This window comes from Lactuca serriola, chromosome 8 (genome assembly GCF_051521515.1).
Source record: "Lactuca serriola cultivar US96UC23 chromosome 8, Lser_US96UC23_V15, whole genome shotgun sequence".
Taxonomy (NCBI): Eukaryota; Viridiplantae; Streptophyta; class Magnoliopsida; order Asterales; family Asteraceae; genus Lactuca; species Lactuca serriola.
Genome location: NC_136415.1, coordinates 129,442,304 through 129,468,287, shown reverse-complemented (window position 1 = coordinate 129,468,287; position 25,984 = coordinate 129,442,304). Strand labels below are relative to the sequence as shown.

General features: G+C 33.1%; 2 protein-coding genes across 3 annotated transcripts; both read left to right on the top strand.

Moving 5' to 3' along the window:
* The first annotated feature begins 2,095 nt into the window (after positions 1 to 2,095).
* On the top strand, positions 2,096 to 5,769 carry LOC145067392 (uncharacterized). The gene is made up of 6 exons (XM_079014544.1): positions 2,096 to 2,376; positions 3,160 to 4,633; positions 4,723 to 5,076; positions 5,156 to 5,360; positions 5,435 to 5,616; positions 5,708 to 5,769. Exons 2-6 carry the CDS (start codon positions 3,163 to 3,165, stop codon positions 5,767 to 5,769), a joined length of 2,274 nt encoding a protein of 757 aa, XP_078870670.1. The 5' UTR covers positions 2,096 to 2,376; positions 3,160 to 3,162.
* A 14,175-nt stretch (positions 5,770 to 19,944) lies between these two features.
* Positions 19,945 to 22,344, top strand: UNE7 (Core-2/I-branching beta-1,6-N-acetylglucosaminyltransferase family protein). 2 transcript variants are annotated; one of them, XM_079015886.1, is made up of 4 exons: positions 19,952 to 20,640; positions 20,774 to 20,849; positions 21,270 to 21,385; positions 21,715 to 22,344. In XM_079015886.1, exons 1-4 carry the CDS (start codon positions 20,130 to 20,132, stop codon positions 22,239 to 22,241), a joined length of 1,230 nt encoding a protein of 409 aa, XP_078872012.1. In that variant the 5' UTR covers positions 19,952 to 20,129; the 3' UTR covers positions 22,242 to 22,344. The 2 variants fall into 2 exon arrangements, with proteins under 2 accessions (XP_078872014.1, XP_078872012.1); XM_079015888.1 differs by lacking the exon at positions 21,270 to 21,385 and having other exon boundaries at positions 19,945 to 20,640; positions 21,715 to 21,918.
* Positions 22,345 to 25,984: the final 3,640 nt, after the last annotated feature.

Below are 25,984 nucleotides of genomic sequence, written 5' to 3'. Positions count from 1 at the left end.
GCTTAAACTCCGCGTCTCATCCTGCTTCTACTCGGCGAGTCAGTCCTTCGGCTCGCCGAGTCCAAGGCCAAAATTGCAAATCATTTAAAGAATTAAATACAAGAATACGTACCAAGAACTAGGTGCAACACTATGGAAATGAGACTTGGACCCATTTGGATGTGGATGGCGTAATTTAGATGATCCGGGTGTTTGGTTTGTGTTTTGGAGCCAAGGGGTATTTTGGTAAAGTGTCAGCTCGGGCTTTATGGAAATTGGATTTCTTTTCGGGAAATTCTAAGGCAAGTATGAGTTGATAAAAGCATAGAGCTTGTCGTTACCTTTTCATGGATATAAGTATCTTCTCCATTCTTCTGCCGTTGCGTCGTCCCCGTTGAAAACGAAGTCGCTGTCGCCCATCGCCGCTAATGCTGATTGTAGTGCTGCTGTGCCACCATCTCAGACCATTGTCGTACTCGTACGCCACCAGGTGGGTGGGTGGGTTCATTTTCCAAGTAAAAGACGTGTGTGTATGCTTCTACTGCTAGTGTGCATATTGTGTGTGTGTGTGTTTTTGGCCGAACACCACAAGAGAAGCCATCACCATTACCGTGAGGTGGTGGCTATCACCTCTGACCACTGCCTGCCGCCACAAGGGTGGCTGAGTGTGTATGTGTGGTAGGGGTGAAATAGACCCCATAGCTGGTTGGAATAAACCGGTGGGTAGGTCGGACACCCATATATGCCTGACAATATGATTATGTTATGTGATTATGTGATAGTAGTAGGAGGGCGAAATAGACCTCGTAACCGGTTGAAATAAACCGGAGGGTAGGTCGGGCACCCATATATGCCTGATAGTATGTTTTTGATATGATATTATGTGGTAGTGATAAGGGGTGAAATAGACCCCGTAGCCGGTTGAAATAAACCGGAGGGTAGGTCGGGCACCCATATATGCTTGACATAGGTAGGTCGGGCAACTAGATTATCCTGACAGGCGTAGGTCGGACACCCCCGTATGTCTGACATGGGTAGGTTGAGCACCCAAGTATGCCCAGCAGGGTAGGTCGGGCACCCAAATATGTTTGACAATATGTTTATTGTATGGTATGTGGTATGGTGGGGGAACTCACTAAGCTTCGTGCTTACAGTTTTCAATTTTGGTTTCAGGTACTTATTCTTCAAAAGGAAAGGAGCCAACATGATCGCAGTGCATCACACTATGATTTCCGCATTATGAAATCTTTGGGAGTTGTACTCTGATATTACTTTATATGACATATTTTGGGTTATTTGAAATACTAGTTTTGATTGTGAAATGAGTTGACACTATTGATGTTTCATACTAGTGTTTTTTTTTTTTTTTTTAAAAATTAAAAATGAAATTTTTGGCTCTAAATTTTGGGACGTTACAATATGTATGTTGACATGCTAGAGCGGAGAACTTTATGTGAATGCATTATATGTATGTTGGAATATATGGTATATTGGGAAACTTACTAAGCTTTATGTTGCATGTTGTTCGTGAAAAGAGCTCAACGAGAGTATACACACGCATCGAAGATATTGATTCTGCTACTTTTTTAATTTGACTCTGATAACTCCATGATTTCAAGTAAATGAACGTCACTCAATGTTTGTAAATTAAAGGTTTTAATCGGTTTATCTGACCGTGATGGAAAATATCTTTGTAATTTTTGGGACGTTACATGAATCAACATCTAACTTAGACATCAAAGAGCAATATCAGGGTCCATCCCTCGATATCCTTTTCTAACCTAACATTTGTCTATTTTTTTACTGCATGCCTTCCCGATTGTGCATTAGAAAAGGGCCTTCTCGATTGACTAACATGCATCCAGAAGGCTACGTAGCAACAATAATCACTGTTTTGAAAATCGGACCGGACCGGCCGGTTCAACCGGTTCAACCGGGAACCGGTCCTGGTTCCGGTTCTTTCACTCCCAAAAACCGGTAGCTGCTTAAACCGGAAAAAACCGCCGGTTTTCGTCGACCCGTGGTCCAACCGGGCCGGTTCAACCGGCCTCGAACCGTTTTTTTTTTTTTTTTTTTGTTTTCTTCAAATCCATCGGGAAATAACTCAAATAAGTGAATAACCTAAAATTCTCAAACCTCGATTTCGCATTCAGTACGCAGAAAGAAGAGGAGCCGTTCGAAAGTCGAAACCCATACGCCATCTTCACGAAGTCGACTCACAAAATCGACTAAAACACCCCCGATTTCAGTTTCATTCGACTTCCTAATTGCTTCCAATCGATCGAAGGGGCAAGGATTTCAACGATTTCTGCTCCACATTCAGCGACACAGTGAAGATTTCAATGATTTGTTCTCCAATTTCAACCATAATCGACACTTCCATTCCATAATACAAAGGTAATACCAATGTTCTGTTATGTAGTCATTATTTTTAATCATCATTAAAGTTCATATAGTTTTGATCATACAAGCTTTGATGTAGTGATAATGATATGCTTAAAAAACTAGAAATCGAAAAATATACAAAGATTAGATTAGAAAAGTTAAGAGATCAAGGGATAAGGTATGGCCTTGGCTTACAGTTATATGGGAATCTTGGTGCATGTAATGTGTATGTGTGTATATAGCATTTGTTATTGTTTCAAATGTGGTAAAGGAATAAGAATACTCTCAAGTTGTTTTAGATAATTAAGCAGCGACGTGATGATGTGTTCCAATATTTATTATGAAATTTTGATAAATGTGAATTCACAGGTTTTATATATGAATTATGAGCTTGAATATTTGCTATGCTTGTATAATTAAGTTGACATGTTTAGAAGGAGGAATGGGTGTCATAATCTCCTAGGTTCATTATTATTGGGATAAAAACAAATTATTCAATTGGATAGTTTTGATCATACAAGTTTTGATCATATAGACATGTAAAATATTGCAACATCTTTAGAAGAAATTTTTTTCCATCTTCATATTTTTTCTATATGTTCTTTGAAATATAAAGTTTTGATGTAGTGTATAATGGATTGTCATTTCATGCTATATATCACTGTCCTTGTAATATTTCTCAAAATTCATTTATATATATCTAACATGGTCAATGTGAAACAAATATTTTTTAGACCATATATGATCAAAATAAATTGTAGACATATTTTTTAAACGCTTATTTAAATTGTATAGATTATGAGCACTCCGGGTTCAAGTTCCAATCCATCCGAAGAAGCCCAATCGAATACCGTCTCATCTGGTTCACAAGCTTCTACTCAACCAAATGTTCGGGCAAAAAAGGATCCTGCTTGGAGGTATATTACTCAGCTTGATAGTGGAGGCGGAAAGAAAGCATACTTTTGTACTTTTTGTAAAAATACATATAACGGTGGAGGTATCAATAGAATGAAACAACACCTTGCTGGAGTGCCAGGTGCTATTTCAGCATGTCCGAGTTGTCCAGGAGATATAAAGTTTGTCATGAAAAGTTCATTGGATGAAAATGCCAAAAAAACAAAAGAGAAACATGCTGGTGTGCTTAGTGATACCTTGGGGGTGAATGTAGATAACATGTATGATGTTATTGATGATGATGATGATGACGTTCAAGTACTCACCCAACAATCAACTCAAAAAAAAGATGGAAAGAGAAAAGCTCCTCATGCCTCCCAAACCAAAACCGTGCCACCTTTTTTAAAAAGAGGTATGCATGATCCTTCTCAACCATCGATTAAGGCAACATTGCAAAGTAAGGAAAGATGGCATGATACGGATTTAGCTCTTGCTATGTGGTTTTATGATGCTTGTATACCTATGAATGCTGTGAATTCTCCCCTTTTCCAAATAGCAATGAGCAAAGTTGCTAGTATGGGTCATGGATACACGGGGCCTTCATATCATGCTATGCGTGTCACATTGTTGAAAGATGCGAAACAGTCCGTACAACTTATAGTTGATTCCTATAGACGTTACTGGGCAGAAAATGGTTGTACAATTATGGGTGATGGGTGGCGGGATACAAGACAAAGACCCCTTATCAATTTTATGGTGTATTGTGCAAAAGGGATTTCATTCATCAAATCAGTTGATGCATCGGATATTGAGAGTAATGCCCAAACATTATGCAACTTGTTTAGTGAGATTGTTGATATTGTTGGTCGTCAGAATGTTGTTCATTTAGTCACTGATAATGCTGCAAACTATAAGGCTGCAGGAAGATTGTTATGTGAGAAGTATCCGTCCATTGTTTGGTCTCCTTGTGCAGCTCACTGTATGAACTTGATTATGAAGGACATGTCGGAGATGCGTGAAGTCGCTGATTTGGTTACACTTGCATCGAGGGTTACAGTGTTTGTTTATAACCACAAATGGCCATTAAATTGGTTAAGAAAAAGACCAGGTTGGACAGAAATTATTCGTCCGGGTGCCACTCGTTTTGGCACTGCATTTATTGCATTGAAAAGTTTGTGTGATCACAAACATGATTTACAAGCTATGGTTACCTCCACGGATTTTAAAAAAGTGATTAGATTAGAAAAAGCAAAAGAAGTTAAGCTTATCATATTGAATGAAAGCTTTTGGAATAATTGTGCTATAATAGTAAAGGTCATGACTCCAATGTTGAGACTTTTACGGATTTGTGATTCGGATGAGAAGCCGGCTTTAGGTATAATTTTTGTTTATATTCTTTAATGATGTTTACAAATATATTATCATTTTATTATTTTAATTGATGTTTTTTTTTTCTTTTTTTAGGTTATGTATACGAAGGGATGTATAGGGCAAAAAAAGGAATTAAGAAACTTTTTCGTAACAACAGAGAGTTGTACACCCCGTTTACTAACATCATCAAAAATCGGTGGGATAGGATGTTGCGTAAGAGTCTTCATGCTGCTGCTTATTGGTTGAATCCAGTATTTCAATATGATCAGGAAAATTTTTCTAAGAAACCAGAGGTGGTTGGGGGGATAATGGATATGATTGAGCGTTATAGCAGTGCTGGTATCGTGGATGGTCTAACTCTCATGGACCAACTAAAGTTGTTTCGTGAGCATGAGGGTAGTTTTGGTAGAAAACTTGCTTTCGCTTCTCGCAATACTACTCGTCCCGGTAACTTTTTTTTTCAAATTTTTATTAATAGTGAATTATAATAAAAATATTATAATATTATTTTGTTATTTTGCATTAGATGAATGGTGGAAATTACATGGTGGAGATGCTCCGGAATTGCAAAAATTTGCAATTCGAATTTTAAGCCAAACTGCTTCTTCTTCCGGGTGTGAAAGGAATTGGAGTGTCTTTGAGAGGATCCACACTAAAAGAAGGAATCGATTGGAGCATCAAAGACTTAATGACCTTGTTTATGTTCATTATAATTTGCGTCTACAAAATAGGTAATGTATACATTTAAACTTTTTTTTTTCATTTTTTTACTTATGTGTAAAAGTATATTAATATTTTTCTCTAGGCTCAAGGATTACAAAAAGTCTTATGATCCGATTGATTATGAAAGTATTGATAAAATCGAGTTTTGGGTGGTTGATGAAATACCGGAGGATGAACTAAATTATAATGAATTGGAAAATATGGTTGAAGAAGAACCACCAAACTACGACGAATCAATGATGTTTGAATCTCAAGTTTCTCAAGGTTAGTATTTTATGTTATTCTATCAATATTTTGTTATTCTTCAATTTGAGTTTAATTTTTGATAAAATTGAATTTGAATTTGGTATTGAAGATGATGAAGAAGATGATGATGGAGCCGCGTTAGAAGAAATTGACATTGATTCATTTAGATGAAAATTAAATTGTGATTGAAGTTTGCATTTTGATACATTTCATGGTATTTTGATGTTTATGTTGTAAACTTTTTTTTTTGAAGACTAGAATCAAGATGTGTTGAATTATTTTCTTGATATTTTGTATGTTTGATATTTTTATTTAATGTTGAAAACTAATGTTTATTGATATTTTGGGCTTAAAGTTTATTTTTGTATTTTTTTGGAATATTTTAAAATTTTAAATACAATAATGATGTAATAATGAAGTCGTCCGGTTCATCCGGTTTTCTTGAACGGTCCGACCGGTTGAACCGGTTGACCCATCGACCCGGTTAAACTGCCGGTTCGATGTCCGGTCCGGTTTTCAAAACATTGACAATAATATAAATGGACACCCTTATTTTTTTATTCAACAGAATCAATATAAAATTGTTGTGGGCATACTGCCATCGTTCTCTACCCCTCTCCAACTTTTTGACTGTTTCTCTACTTTCAGTTAACGAGTTGATAGATTTTACCGGTAGCTTTAAGTTTACTTTTTGTCTATGGTCCAGCATGCTCTGTCACGATAACCCCACCTAATAAACAAGCTTCATCAACCCGTTATTACCTTTATTAAGTTGGACACACGTGTATTTGGATCCTGGATTCGACATTGTTGCCAACTAGAATAATCATTAAAAACGTTAAAATTAATACTTGAAAGAAAAATTATGTTTCTTTAAAATAATGAAATAAAATTGGAATATATATGCTTATTAATGAATGGAAAATTAAGGTACAATTGTATGTAAATAATAGAAAACATTCACTTAGCCAAAAAAAATTTAGTTAACTAAGAGGGTATTCGCATTAAAATATTTAACGGTTTTATTTTTAAATATGGTTCTATCTTATTTTTTTGTGCCTAGAAAATGGAACTTTTCAAGTTTTTTTTCCTTTGGTTTTTGACATTTTTTCTACTATATCATATGTTCCATGTTATCATGAAGTGAAATTCATAAAAAAAACCTTTAAATTTAATTTTTTTTTTCTGTATTTACCTTAACATTTTTTTATACTATAGTTATAAATACATATTTTTAGAAGTATAAATACATTTTTAGAAATTATAATATATTTTATTGATGAATAAATACATATTTTTATATTTATAGAAGTATAATTGTATTTTTTAGAAACATAAGTATATATTTTTACTTTTTTTAGAAGCATAAATACCTAATTTTATGTTTTCATAGTATATCTAAATTTTTAGAACCATGAATACTTTTTTAGAACGACTACTTAGTATATGCTTGAAATGGAACTCATAATCTTCTTGTTAGAAATACCTTGTTAGAAGTATTTTTTTTAGAAATATAATTATATTTTTTTAGAAGTATAAATGTATATTTTAGAAGTATAAATGCATAATTTTTTTGTATTTTAAATATGTATTGTTATGCTTTTATATATATATATATATATATATATATATATATATATATATATATATATATATATATATATATATATATATATATATATAAACACGTTTTCTATTGATACATTTCTAAATATGTATTTATACTTTTAAATAACATATTATATATATTTTTTTAAATTATTTATACTTCTAAAAAACATAAAAGTATAATTTTATATTTTTAAAAATGTATTTATACTTCTAAATACGTAAAAAAAAAAATATATATATATATATATATATATATATATATATATATATATATATATATTTATATTTCTTAAAAAGTATTTTTACTTTTAAATCCATATAAATAGAAAAAAAAATGTATATAAAGTAATAACATTTAAAATTTTATATAAATACCATGTTTAATTAAACAATTTTTTGTGTATATATATATATATTTTTTGCATGAATACCTATAATATGAAGAAAAAAAATACTTAAAAGAAAGAAACGTAAATAAATTACAAAATTAATGGTCTTTTTACGAATTTTATTTAATGATACTTGTTTTAACGCATAAAAAATGATTTTACATGAGTGGTTGAAAAATCAATTAAATTTGCATGAAAGACTAATATTCGACTTTTTTCAAGACATGCATGTAAAATAGTCAGTGTTTATCTATCTGATGCATTTGAAAATTGTCAAATTACCCATAGCTTTATGATACTTACGCTTAAAAAAAATATTTAGTGATTTTCTTTCTTGTACAACATCAAGTCGATTGTATTTTATAAAAATAGGTGAAGTTTTAACTTTTAAATGGTTTGCAATAAATTGACCAACTTCTTTCAAACAATTTTAAATGGTTGGTTTATTGGTTTACGTGATGTTTTGAAGTAATTATCTTTGTTCAAAATCCAATTCATATGATTACAATCATACATACTTATAAAACTAGCATTTTTTTTAAATCTCATGCATTTGAAATCCCTTTTTTTAACTTTCTCAAATCACATTCATTTGAAACCTCATTTTTTAACTAATACAACTCAAAAGTTTTCTTAATTATGATTTAACACTCAAAAGTTTTATAACTTATATTATATTTAATTAGCATTTAGTGAAAAGTTTATTATAAAAAGGTCAATCTTTTGTGTCTTTTGTGTTATATAAAATCTTACATGTAAGAAGGATTTGAAGATATTATGACTCAAAAGTTTTCATATAGTTAGCATTTACGATCCAAATACGATGATTTGAAGAAATGAGTTATGTCGCATCTATGGTAATTGTGATATGATTTTTTTCTTTCAACCAATACAAACGAAACTTTTCTATTCTTTCTTTATATTCAATTTCTCATTTAATCTTTCTATGTGATTTGTGTGTATTACTCAATCTTGAATGTGACTCTCCAAATATCAATATTTTGCTTCGAATATCTTTCTGATTATTCTTTTTCAAGAAAAATATTTTGATTGCAGGTTAGTGAAGAATTGTCATCAAGTTTCTATGGTTGAATGATATTAAATGAAGAAAGAAGATTCATAAAATGGATATAGGTTTTTTTGTTTGAGCAAAGTTGACAAATGTTAGTTTTTTCTTTTGATTTAAATGTATGTTTATGTAACATCTTTGTTTATATATTCAACCACTCAATGCTCTTATTTATTTGATTGGAGTTTTTCTATTTTCATTATGTTTATTTTCTATTATTTTTTGTTGGGTTATCCTACAAAACATATTTAAAAGACAATATTTAAAAGATAACATAATTTTGAACGTTTGATATGTAATTATAATAGACTTATCATGATATGTTCTTCATATGAAAGTAATTTATTCATATTACTACGACAAGAATTACATATGACATTTACGAAAATATATATATTATATGTGATTTGTTTAACATGTATATGTACCTATGTATGTTATAACTTTATAATTAAATATCTTTATGTCTAATAATTGAAGGGATTAAAATGATGCATCAAAACCAATTATTTAGACAAATATAATAATAATAATAATAATAATAATAATAATAATAATCATATATACATTTCCAAGTACCGCATTCATTTGAAACTCACACTACAACTCAAGAGTTTCTAATTTATGTATATTTATTAGTTACAACTCAAGAGTTTTTAACTTATGATTATTAATTAGTTGTAACGTCTGTGTTTCTGGGCTTGTCATCAATAACAATGTAATAGTCTACGTTAACCTTTGTAACCCATTTTGAAATAATAAGAATGTACTATTTGAGTATTATATGTTTTGTGCTTAGTTGTGTGACTTAAATGAATTAAGAATAAAAATAAGCGTCAAAATAAAATAGTAGGTTAAGTCGATATCTTTGGATAATGTTGTAGTAGTTGAAACGAGGTTTCCGAATATATAAAGAATGCCGAAATCCGAGTTATAACGAAGAAGTTATTGTTGGATTAGTGTCTAAGTCCATAACTATTTTGGTATGTACTTGACCCGATTATGAGCATGGTCCTTTTGGGTTGCCTTCACCATAGCAATATGTAGGATGATTTAAGGAGAGAAAGGTTTAAATATGATTTATTAATATATTATGAGAATACTATATTAAAGGAGAAATCATATTGTTTAATTAATATTAGTCAATAATTAATTGATAATTAATTTTGTGGCTAAAAGAAATTAATTAAACTTAGGGGACTGAAGTTGTAATTATAAGATAATTATAATTGGGCTATGGATCACCTAATAATATATAGGTTGGACGAATTCTATGGGAAGCCCATTAGAAATCGTCCAAGGGATATGTTTAAGGAGTCCATGGGCTGCTTAGGGCCTAAGCAGTTAGATTAGGGTTTCCTAGTTGTAAACCCTAATAGCCTACATGTATATAAAGGGCCCCTATGCCCCAAAAACGTGGACAAGTCTTCCATTAGGGTTTCCAGCCGTTTTTGGGCAGCCTCTCTTCTTCTCCTCTTCATCCAAGTTGCTTAGTGGTGTTTGTGACTCCATTAGAGGTGCAGCACTTGAGGCACTAAGCTTTCTAAGGCCAATTCAAGCAAGGAATTGATTGTTATTGTTATATAACAATCAAAGGTAATTCTATAAACCCTAATTCAGTTTATAATATGTTAGATCTTAGTTTATTAGTCTTGGATTCAAAGCATGTGCAATAGAGAAACCTAGATCCAAGCATTAGGGTTTGTATGAGCACATAGGATTGTTCTTATGTCTAAAACCCATCAGTGGTATCAGAGCCTTGGTTTGTTTCAGTTGTATTTGATGCTTATATGTTTTATGAATTTGACAAATTAGGGTCTATGGCATGTAAACCCTAAGGCATGGTGTTTTTCGCAAATTAGGGTTGCAAAACCTTAGTTGGCGATTTTGATAGGGTTCTTAAATTTTTTTTGCCTAGCCTCCAATTTTCGAAATTAGGGTTAGGAAACCCTAGGGATTTCGAAAATTCCTTGCCCCCCAAGATAAGATCCCAAGATTTTAGGGATTTGGATATTGCTATCTTTGTGATTATCAATTTAATTGTTTAAACTGGATAATTGAAGATCTTGTATTATCCTTTCCATATAAATAAAAAATAAATAAATAAATAAAATGAGATTAAGTAAAATATAGATAATCACAAAATTAATTGTTTAATTTGAATTATTTGTCATTTGATCCCTTATGTTTCGAAATGTTTCAAAACCTACCCTCAAGTTTAGGATTTTAAAATTTGACTAAAAGTTTAATTTTGAAATATTAAATTCTAAAACCCTAGAAATTTGAAAAGGTTCAAATCACACCCTTATGGTTTTATTAATTAATTAAAGTGTATAATTAAAAGTGATTTAATAAACCCATAAAGTTTTGGTTTATATTTAATTAAATTATAAGCATAATTTTACTAAATTAAACCACCTAGTGTTTTAAAAGTGTAAAATACACCCTATACTATATATAACATTAAAAGTCTAATATTATATATGTATGAGTAAACAGTCAGTCTTACCGTTAGTAGGCCTCATTCACGAAGCTGGTCTATAAGGGGTGTTTAAGGAAATTGCCTATAAAATGGCGATTGAATGGGTATCCACTCTTACCCACCGCACTCTTGACTAGTGGAGGGTCGTTAGCCGAACGGGTAGGATAGGACAGAAACCTTCCATTATAAGTATAATGAAGTACAAAGTAACTAAATGCTTTTACTAATTCCCAAATCATAGTTACTTTAGGAAAAATGTGAAATTGTATGCTAACCCATGGAATTACACTTCGTACCCTTGTCAAACGTTAGTGGAGCGTGTGTGGTTAACCGGCACACTAATTTGGGGATGACATTGGTGGCGAAGGGTGGCTCGATGCTTATCATAGATCAATGGAGCGTGTGTGGCTAACCGGCACATTGATTAGATGATTGTAGCATTGAGCGCACCACGTGATTCGTATGGTTATTCACACCTTGTTTGTGATCCTCGGCATCCCAGTCACAAATAGTAGGGCATAATCGAGATTAAACATGCCATTGAAAAGTTCAATGAATATCAAAAGATCTAGGAGTTTCAATTCATTTAAAACTTAAACTTCCTTTTTGTTTTTCATGGTGGAAATTGGTAAATCGTCATTTACCTACCTTCAGATATTCTGCAACTAGATTACGGCATCCCTCTTCTAGGTTGTAGAGTATTGTGTTGGATCCTAGCTTGATGTTTCATTTGGGTGTTGCATCAAGAATTCTAATCAAATTAACTTGAATTTTCTCCCGTTTTGTAGATGTCTACATCTTACAATGGTCTTCCCAAATCCTTTGGAACAAGCTTTCCAAATGAAGATGACGTTCCGAGATACGATCAAGGAAATGAGAGTCGTGCTTCACTTCCTCCACCTCCTCCAATTATTCTCCCTGACCCACAAGTTCAAAGGCTTGAAAAGTTCAAGCTCACTCAAGCCCTTTTGGCAAGTAAACACGAAGATGGGAAACCTGTGTGTGCACACGTCTTAGAGATGAAGTCACACATTGATAGGTTAATCATGATGGGTGTCGAGATTTCAAGCGAGTTGGCTGTTGACTGGGTTCTTCAGTCACTTCCTAAATCATATAGTGAGTTCGTTAGAGAGTACTATATGATGGACCACGACGTGACCCTAATTGATCTCACCTATTTGCTAATAGCTGCTGAATCAGCAATGATTTGGCGTGCTGGTCAAGCAAATTTGTCTAGTGAATCAAACTCCCAAACTTCAATGGACACTGGCAACATTGGAAGTCCAGAAAGAACTAAGTCTGTGATTGTCCGATGTGCTGTGCCAAAGGAGTCCATTTGCTTTTATTGCCAAGAGAAGGGGCATTAGAGACGAAGCTGCCCTAACTACCTGAAAGATCTAAGAGATGGAAGAGTCAAGACGTATGACTCTACTCTAGGTAAAATCCATTATCTAACCGTTTTGAGTTCCTATTCTAGATTCTTAATACATGATGTGATAAGATTACATTTTGATGTTTTGTAGGATCGAAGAAAAGAGAGGAAGCTTGAGAAAAGAAGTGAGCTGAATCTAATCATGAAGAAATGGATTTCGATCGCATTACTTGAAGAATGGATTCTTGAGCTACTACTTGGAGTTAGAATAGATTGTTAAGAAATATGTAATAACATAGTTTTTCAATTGAATTGCATTGTAAGGACAAAATTTTTTCCGCAATAAAATGAATTTTGACTTTATCTTATTTATTTATCCTTGCAATGGCATGTATGAAAGAATTAATGTTTGAATGTTTCTATTATTAGCAATAATGGATTTGATTCTTAATTGTGTTATTTGTGGAAATGTCAAAAGTTTACCAAATAGGGAGAGTTTCTCATCGCCCAAGTTTCAATTGGACAGAAACTTGGAATCATGCAATGTGCATTGTATGATGAATGAAAAACTTTCACATTTGGGAAACTTAGACTAATTCTTTGGCAAAGTGTCAATTGAAGGACTAGGAGATCAAGTACACTAGGTCGTACGTTGATCAAGTCTACCACAAGAGTGACAAAGATATTCGTCATGATTTACTAAAGTTTAGTAAATATGGTTATACTTATAAGATTGAGTATAATTCTGAGTTAACTGAAATAGTTTCAATCAATAGCAGAACGAATAAGAAGAATCAAGAAGGCAGAAAGATAAAAGTTTCTCCATTCTAAGAAGAAGGGAGAGTACCTTTTATTGTGTTTTATGATGAAGTCTTAATGATTAAGAACCATGTCTCAATTGATCCTCTAAGTGAGTCTTAGTGCAATTGCATGTCTAAGAAGAGGAATCAAGAATTGTAGAAATGGTTAAATCAATAAGTCAATCATACTTCGTTCCAATATCAAGTCTTAAAGTCAAGATTGTGACATTGAGTGAAAAGTCTTAAGTAGGTTTATAACACTCATCAAATGTGGAATTTAGAAAAAGGTTTTCTTATTCTTGCACATTTAAAATTAGTAAGTTGTGATGTCTTGGATAAGACAAAGACCAACTAGGACCAATTATGTGAAGTGTTTTGTCTTGATAAGAACTACACTAACTCTTGAATATTTGCTTTGTCAAGAAATGTCTCTTGACAAGAGAATCTTATATGTCAAGGAGTCAGTGGGAGTCTTAATGGTCTTGAAAAGTTTCAAGAACAAATCAAGAATAAACCTTATCGATCATCACTAGCACATGACTTGAGGTTTACAACCTGTCATACTGACATTATCTTGTTTTCTGTGCCATTCCAATTAAGTTAATTGCGTATGTGAGTTCTATGAGTTCTCATTTGAATGCATACTAGAGCCTTAGTCGATGGAATGTACATTGATGTGTAAGGACAGGTTACTAAACTACTTGGAAGACATGGTGGGCACTCGTGTTACCATAGGGCAAATCAAGATTAAGAAAGTTCAGTCCATATGAGTTTGGATTTGTCGCAAACCTTGGTTTTGGCAAATTCACATGGATAGGAACTCATACACCATAAAATCTAAGTGTCATAAGATTCCCTCCTTCATGAAAATGACTGTGAGGAAATACTTTCACTAAGAGAGGTTTTAAGAAGATAACGATTGTGAAAATTGTATTCTCACATTCGATTATGGTTACGACATCCCTTTCCATAGTTCGAATTGTGAGACTTGGCAATTAGTTTGAACATTTGGAACTTAGTAACATAAATTATAAATTGCTTAAACACACATATGAGCTATCTAAGGTGAAGGTGTATAAGTTTAAGAAGCTTAGATAAAGGCTTATCGAAGCATCTGGTATTAGAAATATGAATTTCAGAAATTCAATAGGCTTTGTTTTCTGGAAGTTCATTTGTTCTCTAAATACATGTCAAAGCTAGTGGGAGCATAAGTGTTATGCTTATATGATAATAATCATCATGATAGTGGGAGCATAAGTGTTATGATTATTATGGCAGGTATTGCAAGTTAGCAATATTAATTATAGAAAAACAAAGATTCAATTTGCAAAGTTGCATGGGTTGAAAAGTTGTTTTGATATAATTAAGGGAGAGAATATTATACTTCGTTTCAAAATCTAAAGCTTAGATTGAGAAATTTTAATATTTTCAGTCAAAGGATACATTGTGAGTTCTTAAAATTCGATTATGATTACGGCATCCCTCTTCATAGTTCGAACTATGAGAACATGACACATTAAATATTATGGAAAAAGATTGGTAAAGTATCATATCTTTATGCATCGTGTCCCATACACTTCGGGTATAGGATCGATTGCAAATGCTATAATTTACCATTCTAAAATTTCCAAATGTTTAGCGCATTAAGAGGGAAAAAGGACTAGAATTGGTTTTGACTAAAATTATTAAACAACTATCAAAGGACGATCCAAAGTTCGCTGAGGATTGGTCGCTTGTGAGTAGTTGGAAGTATGATATTGGATGGACCATATCGACATTATTATGAATAGATAAGATTCTATTAAGAATGAGTTTTCATATGGCAAATGTGGAAATGTTTCCATATTGGGAGTTGGATAATTAAGAATCTATGTCTAGATTAGAAACTTTTATGCAAGAAGGATGTTCAAAGGAATGTACTTTGAATGTGAGACTTCACGTCTATGGAATTGTCTTGTAACAATTTCTAAGAAAGTACTTTGTAATTTCATTAGCCAAGTCTTGGTGACTTTTGTGCTATGACTTTACGAAAGGATCGTTGCGTAAAATGTTAGAATCTAGCATATTCTAACAGTAGCAAAGAACCTTGTGTTCTTACACTAATGATAAGGATTGGGAATTGTGAAATCAGCATCATTAAAAAGGTTTTTCAATTGATCTATTTCACAAAGTAAGGACCATAGGAAACATAGTGTGCATGCTTTATGCATGGGATAACTATTGTTGTAATTCGAGTAATAAGTTGATTTTCTGAAACAGTAAACGATAATAATGAGTAATCAATATGGTGGTTAAATAGAAGTGTTTTATTTACTCTCACAAGTTTGAGGCCATATAGGATTAAGTATTATTGTTATGTTTCAATTTGCATGTTTTGACTTCCAGAATAACTAGGTTATTCAAACATCCACAGTCAGTCATACGTTGGGAGTAGGTATGAATAAAGACTGTCATGAATCTGTCTGTAGATTGTCTGAAGTGTTTAGACATGGCACAAGTTTGCTGCAGAGTTCATGAGTGCTTTGATAAGATTAGAGTATTGGATTAAACCCACGCTCACTTGGATCACTTCATGGTTTTATCGTGAGTGATTAGTGAGACGATAATATTGTATATTCTTGAAACCGAGACATGTGAGTTGTTATTTGTTGGTCGGTTGCACATTGATAATAAGTAAACGCACCAGTAACTTGGTGTTATAAAACTTATTGTTGTGTGTGACTCGATCAATAAATGCAAGCGAGCATATGAGTTGAAGTTTATCCATTCCTTTTACCCAAAGTAGGATAAAAGCGATATCTATGGGCCTCTCGATGATTTAGTGATGACACCTAAGCGCTTGGCCAAGCCGGGACTAAGTTGATGTGTTCAATCGTAGTCTGTTGTCAGTCATCATAAATCGGAAGTCGGGAAACAGTATAGAGAGAATGATTGAAATTCATGTCTTTTGTCTATACGATATATTGAGAATGGAGGAATATATAATCCCTTATCTAAAGGACACGCTATTTGATAAGATCAGAGTTGACAGCGGCTTTTGAAAGCTACGATTGCTGATCAGGTTCTGAAGTCATACGGAAAATAGTTATTAGACTTATCCAAGTGGGAGACTGTTGGATTAGTGTCTAAGTCCATAACTATTTTGGTATGTACTTGACCCGATTATGAGCATGGTCCTTTTGGGTTGCCTTCACCATAGCAATATGTAGGATGATTTAAGGAGAGAAAGGTTTAAATATGATTTATTAATATATTATGAGAATAATATATTAAAGGAGAAATCATATTGTTTAATTAATATTAGTCAATAATTAATTGATAATTAATTTTGTGGCTAAAAGAAATTAATTAAACTTAGGGGACTGAAGTTGTAATTATAAGATAATTATAATTGGGCTATGGATCACCTAATAATATATAGGTTGGACGAATTCTATGGGAAGCCCATTAGAAATCGTCCAAGGGATATGTTTAAGGAGTCCATGGCCTGCTTAGGGCCTAAGCAGTCAGATTAGAGTTTCCTAGTTGTAAACCCTAATAGCCTACATGTATATAAAGGGCCCCTATGCCCCAAAAACGTGGACAAGTCTTCCATTAGGGTTTCCAGCCGTTTTTGGGCAGCCTCTCTTCTTCTCCTCTTCATCCAAGTTGCTTAGTGGTGTTTGTGACTCCATTAGAGGTGCAACACTTGAGGCACTAAGCTTTCTAAGGCCAATTCAAGCAAGGAATTGATTGTTATTGTTATATAACAATCAAAGGTAATTCTATAAACCCTAATTCAGTTTATAATATGTTAGATCTTAGTTTATTAGTCTTGGATTCAAAGCATGTGCAATAGAGAAACCTAGATCCAAGCATTAGGGTTTGTATGAGCACATAGGATTGTTCTTATGCCTAAAACCCATCAGTTATGATCTGTCAAAGTTTCGCGACAGAACCGGCATGTTGCTGAATGACGTAAAAAGTGAAATTTACGTTAAAGCGATATTTATCCTTAGTAATATAAACGAAAGTCGTAGAGCTCATTAAACCGAGAGCGTGCATAAAAAGAACGCCCAAATCTGACTTCGTATGAGGAAGTTATGATTTTTCTAAGTTTCGACTTAGCAGTATGCAGCCCGATACTCGATTTGAGACCGAGCGATTTTTAGCCAAAACAATCTAAACGAGAATCGAAGATCTCGTTAATAGTAGCGAAACGATAAAAAGATAGGCGAAAACGGAGTTCAGATGAAAGAGTTATGAATTTCGAACGGAGTTTTCCTGTCCTAGCTTACTAAAAATAATATAATAAAAATAAAGTCAAAATTAGCCGACAGAGTCTAAATGAAAGTTGTAGATCTTGTTTTTACCTACGCGTTGATATAAAGAACGTCGAAAATGGAGTTCGTATACGAAAGTTATGAATTTATGAAGTTCAGGGCGCGAACCCCAAAGCTGTGTTAGAGACCACGACGTGGCAACAGTGGTCACGATGTGGCATGACTTCTGACGCATTTTGGAGCCTAACAGATCAAGTGGACGATGACACATGCAGTGACGACCAAGCCCACGACGTGGAAAATGAGAAATTTGCCCTATAAATAGATTTGAAGGGGCAGCCAGCCAAGGTTGCTAATTCACCCTTCTCTCCCCCATACTACCTCGATTTACGTGCAAAGAAGTACCCCCGAAGCCCCGGTATCATTCCGAGACCCGAAGCGAGTCCCGAAGCCCGAAGATCCCGAGAAGAAAAGAGTTTCCGAGCCGAAGCTCTGCCCGCGAGAAGCCCGGTTTGTGTGAAGATCTTCAAGATCTACCGAAGAATACTACTTCTACAAGTCGTAGTGCTGTCCGATCATCTTCTGATCAAGTGAGTGTGTAGTTACTTTCTTCTAACGCATAATTATGAAGTATTTTATATGAAATACGTATTATGTGTATATTTTGTTGTTATATGTGTGAATGTATATTCACTTTCTTCAATCTCATAGATATGATTTATTCTTTATGAAATACGTGTTATGTGTATGTGTCTCATCTGTTGTTTGGAATATGTATTGAATGATAATACTATACAGGTTTTAAACTATGTATATAAATATATATTATTATCTACTAATATATTGGGTAGAACATGGGTTGATAGTTGATGTGTGATAAACAGATGAGAGGCCTCGATGTTGTTTTTGATTCAGTCATCTAGCGGAGTTTAGATGACGACCACAGACTTTTCTAGACAGTTATGTGGAACGCTAGCAGGCTCGCCACCTGTAGGTGTTAATAAACTTGAGTGTTCATTCGATGTACTCCATCCCCTCACGGTTGCCTTATTTGACATATATTGTTGGGAAACCCCCGAAACATGTGTTGTCGCCCTTATGAAATATTCTTAAACTAGGTCCCTTGTGTTAGTTATTTTAGGGACGTAAAGTGAGAATAACGGGAATGAGTAATTGAGTTATTGTTGGTTGATGAAAATTAATTTAATTATTTATTATGGGTTGAAAACCCTATATGCTCACCAGGCTCCCAAGCCTGACCCACTCAGTTTATTTGTATTACAGGAAGTGGCGCAAGGGCATAAGATGGACGAACCATCAAGTTGTTTTGTTTAAAAGTCTGTATATGTATATATATGTTGAATGACTTGTAATGTTATCGTTTATGCTTTATGGTCTGTATCGGAACATGCCATCCCGAGTTTTGATTATATAATGAAAATACATTTCTTTATGAAATGCTTTGGTAAATATTATTTTATCACGTTTTGTTTTTTGTAACAAATTCCATAACTTTTTTAAATCAAAAGGATTTACTCTGAAATTATTCTAAAAGCATAAATGAAACCGGTCTTTTCTGGCCGTGATTTTGGGGATATCACATTAGTAATCACTAATAACTTTTTATTTTCCTTTCTTTTATAAGGTTGTAAATAGTTGCTCATTAAAAACATTAATGTATTTGAAGAGATTTGTGATTTAAATATGAAGAGTTAATATAAATGTTATAATAGATGTTTTAGTGTTTTTATGTTATTAAAAGTTATAGTGTTTATTTTTCATATTTTTTATTATTCGTTATATATATATATATATATATATATATATATATATATATATATATATATATATATCTTTTTTAATACAAATGTTATAATATATGTTTTTTTTATGTTATTAAAAGTTGCAGTTCATATTTTTGTTCATACGTTTTGTTACCCGTTATATTATCAATAATTTGATATATAATTTACATAATTTTAAACGGTTTATAAAATTATTAAATAATTGTATATATCACAATGACTTAAAAATTAAACTATAATATGTTAACTATATGTTTGCTTTACTACTAACATTTTGTTTCAAAGTAGAAATATTAAATAATAATTTGATAAAACATATTATTTTAACTATATAATTTTATTCTCGCGTAACGCGCGAGGATTCGTCTAATTTGATATTATAAAATATGCGACCATATTTAGGATGGTAAAAATTTTACACTTCTTCATGGAAAATCGTTTTTTCATTGAGTTTTTTTAATTCTATATTAATATATTTGCACCAAACATTATAATATCTCCAATAATAATTTTATCGTATTCATAGAAACAATTTGTAGGCTGGCTGTAACACCCAACTTTGAGAGTGACTTCCTTTGTTCGTATTTAAGTTTAACCCCCTTCCAATGGACGCAACCCACCCAACAAAACTCATCTGCACTCTTTCATCTTTGTTCACATTTAACCTCCAACTACAGCCATCTACTTCATCTTAATCAACAACTCTTTGTTGGAGATCGATCTCCTGGATCTCAAACTACAATGGGTTTGAAGTTATTCCTAATTTCCTTCATTCTCATATCACTTTTCTTCACAATGCTCTACATATCCACCTATTCAACTTCATTTGATATCAACATACTAAACCAATCATCAATCCCAACAACTCTCCTAATCCCCAAATCGATCAACAACTCCAGGCCATACCCAGTTTCCTTCGCCTACTTGATCTCTGCATCCAAAGGCGACACTGCCAAGCTGAAACGAACGATTCAAGCGCTTTACCATCCGGGGAACTTGTACTTGATTCATTTGGAACGGGAAGCTACGGAAGATGAACATCGAGAGATTGCGAGATTCGTTAGGGATAATCATGTTTTCCAACTTGTGGGGAACGTTATGATTGTAGGGAAACCTAATAGAGTGACGTACAGAGGACCAACGATGCTTGCGACTACTTTGCACGCCATGTCGATGCTTCTGAGGATAGATGCGCAGTGGGATTGGTTTATTAATCTCAGTGCTTCTGATTACCCTTTGGTCACTCAAGATGGTAAGGTGAGTACTTACATTATTTCTAGGGAATCAGGGTTTTGATTATCTCAAGATTATTCTCTTATTTATGAACATTTTGATGAATTAATTGTTGATTTATGTTTTTTCGATTTTGTGATCGCCATTTTCAGATCTGATATCTGCCTTCTCGGTGCTGCCAAGACATCTCAATTTCATCCAGCACAGCAGTCGGTTGGGTTGGAAACTGTAAGATGCCATCATTTTCCATCTCTCCATTAAAATTACATTTCTCTTTTAGATTCTAGAAAAACGTAGTCAATTCTTGATTGTTGATTTTCGATCTTTTTTTTTTTATCGTAGCTGTTTTGATTACTTGTGTTAAATTACAAGAAAAGTCAATTCTTTTTCCAATTATAATACGGCTGAATGAGTAATTTAATTCTCTTTTCGACATATTATAATTGGGGAAGATAAGAAAAACACATGTCACATGAAGCCAAGAGGGCATTTGGATCGTACATCTAAATTCAAAATCAGATAATTTGATACTCACCTGATAATGATATTATATTTATTTCAACATTCATAATCTTTTTTTTCCGTTTAATAATTTAAATGCAATTAATTCCAAATCTTGATCATATTAGGTTGAATAATTATTTGCAGGAACAAGAGAGGGAAGCCAATAATGATCGACCCAGGTCTTTACAGTTCAAATAAATCAGATATATGGTGGGTAATCAAACAAAGAACTCTCCCCACTGCTTTCAAGTTGTATACAGGTTAATTTTTCTTTCATTTCTTCTTCAATTATGTTTCAAATCTTGATTTCATTCTATCAACGTGTTCAATTTCTTTTAACTCCAAAGCAAATCTTGAGTTACTTGTTTTGGGGCGAAAAAAATGAGGCATTCCATGTGGGGGCCATGTAACATGCTATTTTGTAGGTGTACGTAATAACTTTAATGACATATCATGTGAACTTCTGAAAAAGCACCCAATTTTTCTTTAACCACTTTGAAATCTACCCTGTTATGTCATCCAAATATATGGTTGAAACTTGTAGTTATAATATATATAAATATAAATTAATATGTATATTATCATACAGGTTCAGCATGGACTATATTATCAAGATCATTTGCAGAATATTGCATAATGGGTTATGAAAACCTACCACGAACACTTCTACTTTACTACACGAATTTTGTTTCATCTCCAGAAGGATACTTTCAAACTGTTATATGCAACTCAAAAGAGTACAAGAACACCACAGTCAACCATGATCTTCATTACATCTCATGGGACACTCCTCCAAAACAGCATCCAAGGTTGCTTGGACCCCGAGACTATAGAAAAATGGTTCTAAGTAGTCGCCCTTTTGCAAGAAAATTCAAGCACAACAATGGAGTTCTTGATAGAATTGACCATGAACTACTCAAAAGAAGTCATCCTACTCATTTTTCTCATGGGGGTTGGTGTTTGAAGAGTGATGATGATGATAAGCATCAAAAGTGCTCAAGGTTTCATAATGATGGGTTTGGTGTTTTGAAGCCTGGGGCAGGTGGTAGAAGATTGGCAACATTGTTAAAAAAGTTGACTTCTAATCCCAATTTTAGTAGACACCAATGTAGATGAGGTTTTTATTTGATGATATAATAAATCGCTTATAGATGTTATTCACGATTGTTAGTTAAGAGAATTTTGTTTGTAATGTAATATTCGAGTTCTTCCTTGAGAATTTGTTATTTTTTTATAATGGATTTTAGAAAAAAAAAAAAAAAAAAAAAAGATGGTGATGATCAATGATCATGGCGGCGATGGCAATGGAAGTGGTGGTATGTTAATCTCATGCAATGGAAGTGAGAAGTTTAACTAGTTTGACTTGAATATTCTATATTCTATTATCTATAGGTATCGAAAAAGACAAAATCTAATCCCATTCCTCATATATCTAAAATATTAGTAATATGTTTGATATTTATAAAAAAAAAAAAGAAAAGAAAATTGGCATCTATTATAATGTTTTTAACGTATATTTTAAATATACATGTATAATGTGTTTTAGCTTTCCACATTTTAAAGAAAAAAAATTGATAAATATGATAACACTATGATAAAAACATGTATCAACTTAATACAACTTCATAAAACATGATAAACAATTAAATACATGTATTAACACAACACGGCAGTTATAGATTAACATTAGAAAAGAAATTAGCAAATTACACTATTTTAAAGTAACTGGAAATTGTAGCTATTTAAAGTAGTTTCTAGATTAGAAGCTAAAAGATTCGAAAACATATTTTAAATAGCTTCCGGATTAGAAGGCTTTTGTTTAAAGTAAATCTAAAATAGTTCTAGTTCATTTTTATTTTATTAAACATAATTTTTTAAATCTATAGTCTAATTAAACTTATAACACATACTTCTTAGGAGTTGATTTAAATTTCCAATAAACTGAATAACATGAAAAGCCATAAAGCACTATATACTAGTCTATGTAATATTGTATCGAGAAATCAAATATCCTCCTTTCAATCGATCCTTAATAGATTAGAGAAAATTAATGGATTCTAATTGGATGGTGGATAATGGATAGTATCTTGTCCGTTATATATGGATTAATTTCCTTAGTGATTTTGGGCAAAGGAGTTTTGACGAAATATTATGTAAAATCTCTGTTGTTAAAGGATCTTTAAGATTTTAAAATCCAAGCTTGTCAAGAGAAAATCTCACACTATATTTTATCAACATAATTCTAGAGGTTTAAACTCATATCTTGGTTTGAAAGTGAACCATTCAAGCTTATATATTGTCGTAAGTTTGTAGTACTTTATGTGAGTGACTTATTTCTTCTCAGACATTAGAATTTGATAACAAGCTTATATATTGTCGTAAGTTTGTAGTACTTTATATGAGTGACTTATTTCTCCTCAGACGTTAGAATTTGATAACCGTTTGAAAATGCTAGATAGCAAATATAGTACACATGGTTTGGGTCCACCTCTAATTATCTTGGTGTGGATCACCATTCACCACTCAATAAGACCGAACGAAGTGACCTCGACAATAGCATTGGTGAATACCGGTCCAACCCCTTGGTATACCGAGCTCGGTTCGGCAATTTGGAGGAAATCTACCGATGAGAGAGTGTGGGTTTGGGTTATTTAAAAAATTATGACCGTTTTTTTGGTCAAATATTACCGTTTTTTTCAAAAAAAAAATCAAAAATTGCCCTCTTTCTACCCTATATAAATACTACTATATACCATATTTTATCACACTTTACCTTCTTTAATTTTTCACTCAAACAACATTATTTATTCGAAAAAATGGCTTCTCCTTCCAACTCAAAAAGTCCAAAAAAATATCAAAAGAAACGCCCAAAACACAAACTCAATCTCATATTATTCACCAAATTTCGTCCAAAGCCAAAGTGATCGGTCTATTTATTTATAACGTCCCATTTTCACAACCAAAATTTTTCATTTTATTTAAGTAAAATCTTCTCAATTATAACTCCATTACGGAGAAAACCGTTTATTCCAAATACATTTATAAAAATCAGAGTAATATTAAAGCACGAAATCTTCATTGTTGTTGATAAATGTGTACAGTCACGTCTTTGCCTTCCCATGATGACCGATGATACCTGACACAATAAACAACTGGATAAACACAAAGTTTAATGAGTTTCCTCCAAAATACCTCATACGACAAACATACAAGCATGCATCGGGTCCACTCAACCATCAGGCTGAATACCCAGGGTTTGTTGGCCTACCGCCTATGCTATCAATAGCGTGCTATAGCGCCGTTATAGCGTTTTGCGGTGTTACTGAACCGCTATTTTGAAATAGCGTTTACAAATAGCGGTGACGCTATTAGCGGCGCTATTGACCGCTATTTACCGCGAACCTTATCAACGCTATAGCGACGCTACACCCGCTTTTACAATTTTGTACATATTAGGCTACTTTGATAATGAAAAAAACGATTGTATGTTATTTCAATATTAAATCTTTATATTATTAACTAGTCCACTACACTTTTTGTTTGAATAAGTCCAAATAATAAATATAATTAATTACAAACTACAAAGCAACAAATGACGACTTCCCTTTCTCGTTTAATTAAGTACTTAGAAACCACGAACGGATTGAGTTGCGATGACATTTTGACACTTTTTAATTTTCATGTTACTATATTAGAATATTATATGTAGATTATGTGATGTTTTTATACAAATTTTTATGATATTAATTCTATATAGTATTAATAATCTAATATATAAATTTTGTATAAATATATAATAAAAATTATACATAATATTAAAAAAACCGCTATACCATACCACTCTTCCTGAGCCTTTTGTGCCTACGACTTATAGCTGGCCCATACCGGGTATCTTGGCCTACAACACAAAGTAAGACCACCTCAACCTACTACCACCATATGTCGACATATAAACAATCAAGGATCAAGTAAGCGCATAATACAGGCAAACAACAATCATACAACTCACTACCGCCTACTAGTCCTCGCACCGCACATTGTCTCGCTACCAACTAACATCCATGAAGTGCATAACCATAAGTAACCAAATGTGAGATAGCCACCCGAACAGATGATCATACTCTAGAGCCACATCCAAACAAGGAAAATGCAAGAAAGCCTAGATCAAGAGTTCTCAGGCTATCCTACATGACTACATACAACCCCTAGGGCGCTCCACTAGATGATAACCAACAAGCACAGATACACATACAGATCTAACCAACAAGCACATATACACATACAGATCTACAGACTACTACCATATAGCAACATCCTAAATACCAGGATATAGATCTAAACAGATCACTACAACATAACACCATACCAACTACCATTATACCGATCTAACATGTCACTACAACATAGCAACATATCAAAATACCAACAATCTAAAGAATGCATAACCGTATGTACTTAGATGTGAGATAGACACTCGAACAGATGATCCTACTCTTGAGCCACATCCAAACAAGGAAAAGGCAAGAAAGCCTAGATCAAGGGTCATCACTCTATCCTACATGACTATATACAGTCTCAATGACAACCTTCTACTAAAGATAACCAAAACTAGTGGGTCGACATTGTGCCTTCGACCAGGGGCGGACCTAGGGGTGGTCCACGATGGCACCGGCAACCCCTAACTTTTCCAGACGCAGTGAAAATCTTTTTGAAAATTTTTGAAATTTTTATTTTTTCTACTACCATGCAACTCTTAACTCTCCCGTGCAACCCCTACTGTAAAATCTTGTGTCCACCCTTGCCTTCGACCCACGTGTATAATGAGGCAAAACTCACATGAAATGAAAAAAACTCGAAAA